The sequence below is a fragment of the Mytilus californianus genome, unplaced genomic scaffold, assembly GCF_021869535.1.
Source record: "Mytilus californianus isolate M0D057914Y unplaced genomic scaffold, xbMytCali1.0.p SCAF_13, whole genome shotgun sequence".
Classification (NCBI taxonomy): Eukaryota; Metazoa; Mollusca; class Bivalvia; order Mytilida; family Mytilidae; genus Mytilus; species Mytilus californianus.
Window position 1 is genome coordinate 27,617,135 of NW_026262615.1, and position 13,693 is coordinate 27,630,827.

General features: G+C 32.9%; 1 protein-coding gene across 2 annotated transcripts; it reads right to left on the reverse strand.

The window, feature by feature from the left end:
* Positions 1–1,011: 1,011 nt before the first annotated feature.
* On the reverse strand, positions 1,012–13,492 carry LOC127723461 (calmodulin-like). 2 transcript variants are annotated; one of them, XM_052230108.1, is made up of 5 exons: positions 13,460–13,492; positions 9,707–9,794; positions 8,709–8,852; positions 1,955–2,200; positions 1,012–1,218 (listed from the first exon to the last, which is right to left on the reverse strand). In XM_052230108.1, the coding sequence occupies exons 2-5, from the start codon at positions 9,753–9,755 to the stop codon at positions 1,190–1,192; spliced, it is 468 nt and encodes a 155-aa protein (XP_052086068.1). In that variant the 5' UTR covers positions 9,756–9,794; positions 13,460–13,492; the 3' UTR covers positions 1,012–1,189. The 2 variants fall into 2 exon arrangements, with proteins under 2 accessions (XP_052086068.1, XP_052086067.1); XM_052230107.1 differs by lacking the exon at positions 13,460–13,492 and adding an exon at positions 12,643–12,739.
* Positions 13,493–13,693: the final 201 nt, after the last annotated feature.

Consider the following 13,693-nt stretch of genomic DNA (forward strand, 5'->3'; position numbering starts at 1 on the left):
ATTAAATTTCGACCAATCATTTGCCGAGAACAAAGTTTTCTCTAGAGATGAGAAATACATTTCTCATACCGATCGAGAAATGTGAAAAAAGCATGAAAATTAGATCAAGCTGTTGGTTTTTTGTTTGAATTGCTTGACAAGTTAGTATGTCGGGGCCTTTTATAACTGACTATACAGTATGGATGTTATTGTTGCAGGCACAATGGCGATATTTAACTGCTTTAGTGTTATATATCAACACAGAGGATGTGCCTTTTTTGCCTGTTTTAATGTTTTCGAGGCGTATCTTCAAAGGATTGACCCACAACACAAAGAACATTTATTAGAACGCTTGCAAACTACACAAACAATTGTTTCTTTTTTTCATTATAGCATACATTAAGACATTCAATTAATATATTGTTGACCGTTAATTGGTCATTTTAAAGGTTTATTGTGAATTCCATAAATATCCTCGCTCGTGAAAATTTTAAAGTGTGGAATCATTTGTGTCATAATTTCTTTAGCGTATGTATTTTTCAGAATAGTAAAAGTGATTATCTGTGTATTTTCAGTTTTTCACCATCATCCAGTAAATAAACTAAAGTTTGAACAATCTACTTGGTTATCTGTTACGCAAAATTTATGCGTGAGGCAGAACAAAGTAAACGCTACAAAAAAGTCAAACATGACTGAAACTGTCTATTGGTCCCTTAAAAGAGTTATTGCCCTTGGCAAACTTTTTTTTACTAAATCGTTTAGTTTTCCACAGAAACTATGATAGAAAGAGAGAAATTTCAAACATGAAAAACGTTCAGCAAAGTAAGAGCTACAAATAAGTTAACGTGGACGATTTCTAATAGAAGTTTTTGCCTTAGAAAGATGATTTTATTTTTGTTTTTTGCAGGAACTATGATAGATAGAGAGAATCTTTTAAAGGCATGTATAAACACACATTAAATGTTAGGAATGCATGTGTTTTATTGACTTCTTTCAGTAACTTATATTAAGTAAGACTGAGACAACTTTTATTGACTTCTTTCAGTAACTTATATTAAGTAAGACTGAGACAACTGTTGTGATTGTATATTCAGATGACGCAAATGAAATGCATCTTCTGTTTTCTGATGGCTAGATGCTTTGGCTCGTACTTAACGTTTGTCTATGAAATAATCAACCTAGTTGATTGAAGAATGAATTTGTTCTTGTTCTACTTTGCCGTAAATAATACTACAAATTCTGAAAGAAAAAGAAAAAAATTTATTAGGCATATAAAATGTACATTTCCATGTGATTTTGTATATATTTATTTCGCCTATGAAATCATCTGAATAACAGTGTTTCGACAATTACAGAAAAAAATACTGGACCTTAATATACATTTCTTTTCTATATAATCTTGAAATGAATAGACATTGCTCAGGACTCGTGAAAGAAAATAAAGAGATTGCTTATTACTTTAATTGTACCTTATTTTATCATTCAATCGTATCATACTCTTCTAATGAATTACTGAACCTCGATACGCTTTCTTTGCAAATTTGCGGTGTTAATTGAAGGAAATGGTGCACCTACTAGAATTTACATTGGTATTTACGTGTTTGTCAGAGGTTGTGTGAGCAAACGTATCACAGATATCAGAATTTAGATTTCGTATGCAAAACGCGCGTTTCGTTTAAAAAGTTAAAAAGGTCAAACAAAATACAAGAGCATTAAGGACCCAAAATTCCGAAATACAGCTACAGTAATTTATTCCAGGGTTAATAAATCATTTTTGTGTCGAGATATTATGAGTGAGCGTTTTATTGTGAATGTATGTAAAATAACGTCAAACAAAATAAGCTATTGTTCAATAGGAAACAAATGTATGCATAGCTGATAATTACATTTCAAACTACACCAATATATCCTAAAGTAAAATAAAACATGTTCAACAAACACTGTAATAATTGTGAAACTTCATATACTAATGTACCTTCGATGTCTATTTTTCCATCGTTGTTAGTATCAGTAAGATTAAAGAATTCATCACATTCCTCCTCCGTCAATTGGTCACCAATATTTTTGAGAGCTCGCTTTAGCTGTGTGTGGTCCAGAAATCCCGTTCCGTCCGTATCAAATCGTTTAAATGCTTTTCTTATTTCCTGTTCCTGGTAATCAAGAACGTCGTAATATTGCGTCATCATTGTTTCGAATTCATCATACCCAATGTAACCGTTTTCTGAAGAAAAAAGGACATCATCAAGGTACATGTATATCGGATCTACAGGTACCACTATTATAATTTAAACGAGATCTACAATCAGTAACTTCCTATTTTATTTTTTACAATTCAAGAGATACGAAAGCATGATTCTTCTGTTTTATAGGAGTAAACCGTTTGTTTTACTAATTTATCTAAATGACTTCGGATGATCATGGACGGCTGCTTAGCGGTCAGCGGCAAATTAAATGCATATTCAGGACAAGAAAAAATATTAACCCTGCTTAACCTTTGTACTAGGCCGACACACTGAGCCGGATTTTAAGCGTGCTAGGTGAGAAAGTAACAGTACTAGCCCGCAAGAAGATATAGCATCTTACCCGAACATATTATTCTGACTTGGAGCCGACCAGTCTTTGCTCTTGCTCCTCAATGCCGCATGTTTAGCAGAGAAGCAGCAAGTACCAATTTAAAATCTTTGGTTTGACCAGGCCGTGGTTCGAACCAATGACCACGACCTCCCGCGTACGAGTTTAACACGCTACCACGAGACCACCGAGACGGTTGAAAATTATTTCGGAGTAAACTGTTTATTGTACGAATGTATTTTAAAAGTCTGTTCGAAACCTTAAATGACCGAAATGACTACCACGTAAGCTCCACTACAAACATATTCATAAAGTTTAAATGTCGAATTTATGTTCTAATCGAAAATACATAAAAATCATAAAACGGTAAATAGGCCTATAGCATTGTCCAGTATGTTTGATGCGTTAAAGCCTTTGCAGTATAAGGGTAGCTAATAAAAAGCAAATTATTCTAGGCTATGTGTCCCAAACAAAATATATTCTGCAATTATAACAATGTATTACGCTACTAACATTATGGCGGCCATGAATAAAAAATAGTCGATTTTACTTTAAAAAAAATTTTTTTTTTCTGATACCGAAATTGTATTTGATAATCTAGCTGAAGTGTATCACATGTATGTATCAATCTTGATTCAAATGCCTACATCAATCTGTCTTTTTCTATTCAAGATATAACAATAATGAATGTTTATTCGTAATTGAAGTTTTTTTTATTGACTATAGTCATACAAATTAGGTTTTAAGTATTAGATACAATACAAAGGTAACAAAGAAACAGGCCGGTAACAACCGTTGCCGGATAGTTTTTCTGCACGAGTAGTCACGTCAAGTTCCGAGGCGATAGCCGAGGACCTTGACCTTACTACAAGTGCAGAAAAACTATACGGCAGGTTGTTTCCGGCCTGTTTTTTGTTAGCTTTGTTTTATATTGTACTTGTACGACGTTTCAAGAGTTGTACATTTTGCATTTAGAAGAGGTAGCAAAACTAAACATAATAGAAACTTAAATGGCCATATACCAGTTAATAAAAGTTACAGTTTAAGCACAATTTTTATTTCACTTCCCTTCAGCCGAGAGTTTTTTTTCAAAAAATTCAAGAATCTAATAATTTATAAAAAGAACAATTTCAAGTAAAAGGTGAATGTTACAGTTACACATTTGAGACTTTAAAATACAACTTCGCAAGTAAGATAATGTATAAAAAAGATTTCAGAGGTAAGCAAAGTACCATTTGATTTTTATTAGGGAAAAATGGAAAAGGGGGGGGGGGGGTAAAATAGATTTAAGATAAACAGGCTTAATCATTTTTTGTTGAAAAATGCAGGATGTTCCATTCCATCCCTCCATTCCCCCTTAAAAAAATCGTAAAAATTGTACGTTTTCCGCCAAATATATGAATTCAATAACAATATATGTGTATCAAAAGAATGAATTTCCTTTCTCATTAGTGAATGAAATGTTATGAAAAATGGATTTGTCTTGTTACTATGCATATATTTTGGATTTAAAAAAAAATGTTCATGCTTATAGGTTTATATATGTCTCTGATAGTGTTGATCAGGATTAAACACGTGTCACTATATGATCAGTCTCAACTAACCGTCAAAAATTGATGACATAAGTTGAATGATTTTCCTCAAGATTTGCTGCCTATTTGAACATGTATTTCACGGAGACTTTTTATTTATAGGATCAATCGTGCATTGGTGAGTTGATAGGGATATTATTTTTTGATTAGATTTGATTTTTTTTTATATATTTCCTGTCTTTTTTATTGAAATATAAACGTCGGTATTAGCATTTCTTTACTTTTAGCATTGTCCAGAATACTATTCATGTCCATGTATTGAAAAAAAAATACATTTACGGACCGACCATTTATCTTCAAAAGGGGGGTAATGTTTTTTTTCTGAGTAAGAACATTATTTAGTTTTTCAACGCTATCACCCAAATATTTTTTTTTTCGAAATTAGCACTATTATATACGGTATTCAGAAAATCGGGAATCAGAACATATATTTTGTCATCTGCTTGACCACAATATATTTTTCTCATAAAATTGAGGATCAAAATATTTTTTTAGGAAAAAACCATAACCTCCCTTTTGAAGTTAAATGGTCAATCCCTTAGTGTATTGATATGAATAGTCATTTACTTGAATTGTTTGAAAAAAATATAGTTATTGATGCTAAAAAAGACGGGGCATATGTCGGTGAAACAAAAAGTTCAAATCTAATTGAAATTTAAAGTGCCCATGAACTCACTGATCATGCACGGGTGATTCTATTCATAAAAAGTGTCCGTGTAACAAATAGACGTGTTTAGAATATAGCAAAGTACTCTCGACCAATGAAATTGTAGGATTGGATGCCTCTTAATTGTGAAGAATGAATGTAAATCATGTTCTTAGTAAGGGATTATCCTATAATTTGGGTCTATTTACAGTTCAAAACAAAGAGTTTCTATAAATGAGTTACAACTGCCCCGAAGCACATTTATCAGATTGAAAGGATTTATCACAGAGTGATTGAAACTGACTAAAAGTTGAATTATGAAACAAACAAAAATCTCAAAATAAGTTGAAGTTTACTGGTGCAGTAAAATTGGTACCGTGAATGTTATTATGAAAATATCAATAACTTCAAATTACTATAAAATTAAACAATACCAAAGCAATGCAAAAAAAAAAAAAGAAAAAAATCTTTCAGATAAAAAATAACCTAAATCTTTAGCTTTCCAAAACTTTGATTACTTGATCAGCGGTTGGGGAGAATAGTTATTTCCAATACATGTATTCCGATAAAAAAATTAAAAAAAACAGGAATTTAGTTTTGAACATATTAAAAACTTTTAAGTGCATTATTTTTGAACATTTCCCTGACATAATGAAACAGTATTTGATGTAAAAAGCCGGACCAAATTATTGGTTGTGAAATAAAATTTAGTTGTAACTCAAATGTATAAATTGATTTAAACTGTAAATAAAAAAAGGATAATTCCTCACTAAAATATTACATGATTTACATTCATACTCACAATCAGGAAACATACAATTCCTACCTTTTCTTTCTACTTTTGTGTCACCTAATATCTATAACGCATTTTTTTTAAAATATTTCCCAAATGATAAGAAAGTCCTCACATCACTAAAACTAATCCATAAATGACATGCCGAAAAGGGAAGTCATGCATCAATTATAAACATTGCACTGACAATGAAACTAATTGATATCATTTGAGCCTTGAGCACTTTACAATATTCTAAGTTTGTAAGAGAATGATAATCCCTTACTTCATGATAAGTACTCGCTAACGCTCGTACTTATTCATGAAGAAAGGGATTATCATTCTCTTACATATACTAGGAAAGTCAATTACGATTTTGACGCTGATGTTAAATACCAATACCACTACAGGCTATAGTGGGGACCATCTCAAAAAGTACAGATAATCATTTATTATAGTTACTTGTATTGGTTTGTTTGATAATGCTGAGATGATTTTTAAACAATGAAATAGTAACAATTTATTCCGCAATACACGGACGAGGATCCAGCAAAAGAACACGATCATTATTCTTAAAATGGCATTGTTTCATGGTAGTGATCGATTAGGTTTAAGATCGTTTTCCCCCCATTTCTTACTATTTTGTTGAACGACTACAAGGAAAATCTACAAATTGATCAAAATAAATGAATAAAAAAAAAAACAACACAGGAATAAAAACACATTCACATTCGATGTTTTACTCAACAGCAATTTCGTTTATTTGAAATTTATTTAAAATATACTTGTCATGTCGGGGCCTTTCTTAGCTTTTATGCGGGATGGGTTTTGCTCCATTTTGGGGGTCATACGGTGACCTATAGTTGCAAACATTTACGTCATTTGGTCTGGTAGATACACTGTAGTTTTCTATTTTGGCAATTATACCACATCTCCTTATTTTATATCATTTTCTAGAATAGAGAAATGTGTAACACAGTAGCGTAAAATACATAAAAAAGCGTTGAAATGTGTGAATTTATTATTCTTATTCACATTTTCCCTGACATTTTCTTTCTATCAACTTTAATCAGTTAGTTTTATCGGAAAAGAGAAGGTATCGAAATAAATTTTAAAAGATTATAACGTTTGAACATTATTAAGCATATCAAATTTACGTTCGATGAAGGGTTGGAAGGGTTTTTTTGTTGTTATCACGGCTTCCCCCACCAACAAAACAGAAGACCACGATTAAATTGAGAAATTGTTGAAAGTGGCGTTAAACTTTCATATGGAGAAGTTAATTTTATTATCTTTGGGTCAGGAGGATATTTTGAAAATGGAATATTCATTTTCACCTCTTGCAAAACAAAGTCTGCTAAATTATATGTCGGGCATTTTTTTTTCGATTTCCTTCATTTTGTTTTGCCTAATATTCACTATGCACTCTGCTTTCTTAATTGGACGGAATATTGTGATGGGTGAATGGGTCCATCCGTCCGTTCTTTCGTCCATTTGTCCATGCATTGCATTCATACCCAGATAGTAGTAGACAACACGAATCACATGTAGCTCGTGAAAAGTGGGTTTCTTGAACATTAAAACGATGCACAGCAAGACAACCTTTTTTCTGTAGCCCAATGCTTCTTAAAGTTTTATATAGAAAAAGCACTGTGTCAACATGTGTCAGTCTGTAGCCACCAGTTTCTATAATTTTATATAGAATGAACGTTGTGTCCACGTGTGTCCGCCTGTAGCCCCTCTTTCTTAAATTTAATATAAAAATTACGTTGTGTCCAGCTGTGTCCGCCTGTAGCCCCCTGTTTCTGTAATTTTTATATAGAAATTGCACCGTGTCCACGTGTGTCCGCCTTTAGCCCCTGTTTCTTTAAATTTTATATAGGAAATAATACTGTGTCCTGCTGTGTCCGCCTGTATCCACTAATTTTTATATTTTGTACATAGAAACAGGACTGTGTCCAGGTGTGTCCGCTTGTATTCCCTGTTTTTTTAAAGTTTTATATAGGAAATAGCACTGTATCCACTTGTGTCCACTATTTATTAATTTTTTTATATATAGATATAACGATGTGTTCAGATTAGTACTGATTTGTTTAAGCCACACATACGTGTCCCTGTATCCCCGGACACAAAATGCATCTAACTATATTTTGCAACGAAAATAGGACATATCTATTGTGGAGAGACAAACATATTCTAATCATATCTCTTAATGTATGTATTTGGACTTGTGGCTGTAAAATCCGTCATTCCTATTCTTGGCTCTTACATATATTTTGTTAAGTTTTGATTTGCACTCCTAAATCAAACAAATACACATGAATTTATGAAGATCTACGCAAGCCGAGGCCAATGCACGTCGTAAAATTTGGAGTCGACGTTAACCGTTCGCTTCGTGTTGTATCAAACACACCACAAAGCTAAACTATACTACGCCGGGATACTTTTCAATGTAATTGCATTTTGAGAAAGTCCACACTTAAATCTTGTATCGGTATTGGTATTTAACATCAGCGCAATATTTAAATCCCATTCCTAACACGTCTAATAAAAAGTGTCCGTGTATCATCTAAAATGTGTTCGTGTAACACCCGTTAATGTATTGTTTTTCTATAGCTCTGCTGGGGGCAAAGTCGTACAAAGTTGTATCTCGATCAAATTGCTAATATAGTTTATTTAATCGTTATAAGCGAATAAACGATGCAGCTATAAACGCCCTATAAACAACAAAATATGCACTTGAAATATTGACCTTTCTTGAGCGCCATAGGTCATTTTCAATTTTGATTGCATGGGTTCGTGCAGGTCATTCTCTAGTTTTCTGTGTAGTTGTGGTGGGCAGTTATTTGTCTTTTTATGTTTTGTTTTGTGATTTTTGTACATGGTGCTGTCGGTTTTTCTTCATCTTTTGGTTTTTGATTGCCACTCTGATACTTCTTTTCCTCTTAAAGATTAATCTTAAATTTAACCGTGTAGATCATGCTGACCATGCGGAATGGGTTTTGCTAACTGTTGAAGGCAGTTACGATGACATACGGTTGTTAATTTCTGTGTCATTTGGTCTATTGTGGAGAGTTGTCTCATTTACAATCATACCACATCTTCTTATTTTTATAAATGATATATATAAGAGATAAATAGCAATTACTGTTTTCGTCAATATCTTCAATCCATGCTTCTGCCTCTTGCAAAGTTGGGTTCATGCCTAATACCCTAGAACCACGAACTATTTCACTAGCATTGACTTGGTTATCTCCATTCTGGTCAAGGACATTCCATGCTCTTCTTATTTCTATAATTAAAACATGGAACATATTTACGAATATTTATTATATAAGAAATCCACTATATCTATATTGATAAACTTAAATTTCTCTTTTATAGCAGGGTTAACATTTCTGTCAAGACAACACAAAGTCATAATATAACAACAATTTAGCAGACATCTTCTCTTTAAGCATAACATAATAAATAAGCTTAGCAACCGCTGTTGTCAATGAGCTACTCATGCATCATGGGTTAATCCTGTCATATCGGAGGCCGTGAAATTATACCAAAATTACCAAAAAGCTTTTGATAACGGTAAATCAAAATGGGCAGCGAATGCATCAATCATGTATGGTATATTTCAGTTTTAAGTGTACGGCTTCTTTGCAGACAAAACTACGTATACTTTTTTTTTATTAGGTCCGATTAATTGATTGATTGTTGGCTACTTAACGTCCAGTGGAAAATATTTCATGCATGTTCAGGTTATTGGGCCGACTGTTTGGCTCTGAGGTAAAAGGTATAATCTGTTAATGAACTTCATATTTTCGTTCCAATTGATTGATGGTGGTTTAAAGTCTTTTGGCAATATTAAATTCATACTACCACATGAAAGACGATACGGTCAAAAGTTTGCCACACTATCGCATATTTTTGTTGTTGTTGATTTTTTTCTATTTGAAAGGTTATAACTCTTTAATAACTTGGATATTCAGGGAAATAAAACAAAGAATTCTGATTCACTTTTTGTAAGCATTTAATTTAAAAACAATCTTTTAAACACAAACCTAATGAAAAATAATTATCATTGGTTTATAATTATCGGTCACTTTCAAAATTACTTATACATCCTGTACTATCAAAACAAACACGCAATACCTTTTTTGTATTTATCTGAATTTGAATCTTTTGTATTTTCTCCATCCATCTTAGAACTGCATCAGAAACCAGGCATTCACTAGAACATCTTTAGAAAAGGAATATTCTTATTATCAGTCAGACAGGTTATAGTCTTAGAATTGAAAATGGAATTATACCATGATTGTTATCGAATAACGAACAGAAATAACATTATATGGTACAAGGGTTACAACATAGAAAAAGTGTGTGTAGTGAATAGATAATTACAAAATTTTAAAACCTAATAAGTGAGAAAAAAATTGATTGATTGGTTGCAATTTGCTTAACACCCAGTTCCAAATAGTTCATGCATGTTTAGGATTGACACAATTGAATTAACAAGTTTTCAATGAGAAGGTTCTGCAAGGTAGTTGGACCGAGATGAAGTGCGAAATATTTGAACTGCCACTGGAAAATGAGGGTGATATGATTAAGATTGAATAATTTGCCTAAGAACAGGTAACAGGTCACGTTTGGACCCTTCAGAGATCAGTTGAAAGGGGTCTTTAACCTGCGGTGAGTAATTTTACATCCCACACAGCAAAACAAACGGCAAATTTTAGCAAGGGTTTTACTTCCGGTCGGGAGAATCTAAGATGACTATACTAGTTATACATTGAATGTGTATACTCGAGGTATACTGAATTCTTTTGAAAAAATGCTAACAAAGGTTATTGTAAATCCACTAAACACATAACTAGATTGTATTACTTAATCTTATAAGACGAAAGATGTGCGGTATGTACGTCAATGAGAAAGCAACTCGACAATACAAAGAAACAAAGGACATCGAAAAGACTATTACTAGTGATAGTTTACGACCATAACCTGTCTTACAAAATGATAAGCAAATATAAAATAATACCCCGGTTTTTTTTCTGATGACGTATTAAACATATAGACATGAATCATTTTTAGATATATTTTTAGACACATGTTTCTTAGATACGTGATTGTTTTATTAGTTGTTATTGGCTTTGAACTAACTGTCAATAACTGTTAGTATACTCTCAGATCTGTGTTTTGTGTCTTTTTTTGTTGTTAGGAATATATAAATACTCTGCCACGTCTAGTCTGTGTTTTGTTAGATGTTTTTCTGTTTTGTGTCGATCTGATGAGATGAGCCCTTTTTAACAGATTTTTATATAGATATAGGGAGATGTGGTATGAGTGCCAATGAGACAACTCTCCATCCAAGTTACAATTTATAAAAGTAAACCATTATAGGTCAAGGTACGGCCTTCAACACGGAGCATTGGCTCACACCGATAGTTTGTTCTTATGTTGTGCTGTTACACCACTGTCCAAGGTTAGGGGAGGGTTGAGCGCTCACAAACATGTTTAATATCGCCATACACATTCTGTATGTGCCTGTCCCAAGCCAGGAACCTGTAGTTCAGTGGACGTCGTTGGTTCATGTTTGTCATATTTGTTTTTCGTAAATTATTATGTAATACATTAAGCCGTTATTTTTCTCAATTGAATTGTTTCATATTTTTCATGTCGGGGCCTTTTATAGCCCACTAAACGGTATGGTGTTTTTCTCATTGTTGAAGGCCGTACGGTTGCCTATAATTGCTTACATCCACTTCATTTAAATTTTGGTGTATAGTTGTCTCATTGGCAATCATTAAAGGGGGGGGTCAAATGAAAGTGTTGCAACAACCATTAAGATATATAAGACAATCGCTAACGATGTTCCTGATTTGAAACAATTACGTTAATATGTGTTTAGGTTTTAACTGTCGTTTTGAGATCACACTAACCATCCATTTAAATCACAATCAGTAGACCAACAAAAAAGTATACGCAACAGCATACAATACTAATCAGTACTGGAAAAGAACAATTCTGAACTGAATCCATAACATAAAATAAGGAGTTGTGGTATGGTTGCCAGTGAGACAACTATGCACCAAATGACGTAGATTTAGAAACCGAGGGTCACCGTATGAAAGTCAACAATGGGTAAAACTCATACATGTATTGCACCTCAAGCTATAAAAGGCCCCGAAATGAAAAATGTTAAACAATTCATACGAAAAAAACTATAACAGCTTGATTCATGTACAGAACCTTTAACGAAAAACAAATATGATATTCAGCAACAAACGAACGACAACCACTGAACTACAGGCTACTGACTTAAAGTAGACATATACAGAATGTGGCTGGAATAAACATGTTTGCGGGCGCGAAAACATCCCGAACTTCTGACAGTGATGTAACAGCGTGACAACATAAGACCGATACAAAGCACAAAACAACTTAAACAAAAACAGTAAAGACATAAAACACAGATCTGATCGAGAGTACTTTCACTTACAATGTACTAAAAGCTACATTTGTAGTTCAAGCCAGTAACAACTAATAAAAAAATCATGTTTCTAAGACTATATTATCAATTAGTACACATTCTATTTCGAGAAACCTGATATGAAGTTTCGCGCGTAATCGTGGTAATCACTTTGTAAAATTTAAACAGTAATGCAAAATGATTTAGAAATGGATAGTTCTAAGTTGTCTCATTGCCAATCATACCACATCTCCTTATTTTTATATTTCTTCAAATTCCAAACACCCTTAACTGGTATTCAGGAAATATATATAATACAAAATATGGATTGTGTGCAGTTATATTAGACATGTAACCTATATATAATACTATTCAATCCAATACAACGGCTTCGTAGACCCACAGTCCTAGACTTCGTTTTTATTTTATAACGTCACGTGTCGTATGCACAACATTGTTGCTATTTGCGACGTCTAATTTGTAAAATAGACGATACGAATTGTGCATTATAGATCAAACGAATCCGAATTAATACGAAATATATAGAAAAGAGATATGAAATCAGAGTATAGATATCATTAATTACATAAACAACTAATCATTACATTGTAATACTTACTTAATCACAGATAGTTGTTGGTAATTGTCACACCCCAGTTCGTGGAATTAAATAAACTCTAAATTGGCGTCATATAGACTGGCATAGTATTTCAAAATATTGGTTGATTGGAATTAAAAATACTTAATTTAACAAATATTTAATACCCAAATTTTATTAAATCAATAATTCTGTACACGTTAAGCTCATAAAATATAGTTAAGCTAGCTCTTTTAACTGACCAGTGATTATCTTATTTGAATTTTAAGATTTTAATTGTTTGATATTTAACTATTATTGTTCGAAAGCTTAAAACAAATATACTGGAATTTGGGTCATTAATGATAAGGATCATTTGTGCCAACAGGTCACACACACTATAAAACCCGTTAACCTAATCAGAAATTTAAAGTACACCCTTTAACAATGACACCACAAACATCTTCGACATCATGATGACATTCTCAATTTCTAAATCGAATTTAAACACTGTTGGTGGCATGGGTGTATAAACAGTGGCAGATCCAGAAATTTTAATAAGGGGGGCACTGACTGCCTAAGAGGGGCCCGTTCCAGTCATGCCTCAGTGATTCCCTATATAATCAACCAAATTTTCCCACAAAAAGGGGGGCGGGCACCGTGCCACACCCCCATCCTTAATCCACCTCTGATAAAATCTTCTCGGCAGTCACGAACACATAGTGTACACGTCCGAGAACCCTCCTTGTTTCGTCCAACCCTAATTAATACTAGATCTCCCTTTCATTTCGTTGCATGTTTTTTTTTTTGCTGCAGGGGCGTTGCACAAAATTTTTATAAACTAATACGAAACACTTACAATGGAAATGTCTGAACACAGCGCTGTTAATACTCTCTAAAGAAAGAGAGAGGAGTACCGAAAATATTGACAAATTAACTCAAACTAGCGTAAATTAGTGAATATAAAACGAATTGATTAATCAAAGACAAAAAATCGGAGGAAAGCGGACAAAAACTGTTTTCAGCACGCACGACTGTAAAAGACTATGATATAGTTTAAAAAAAAAGATCTTTAAAAAAAAAGAAACACAAT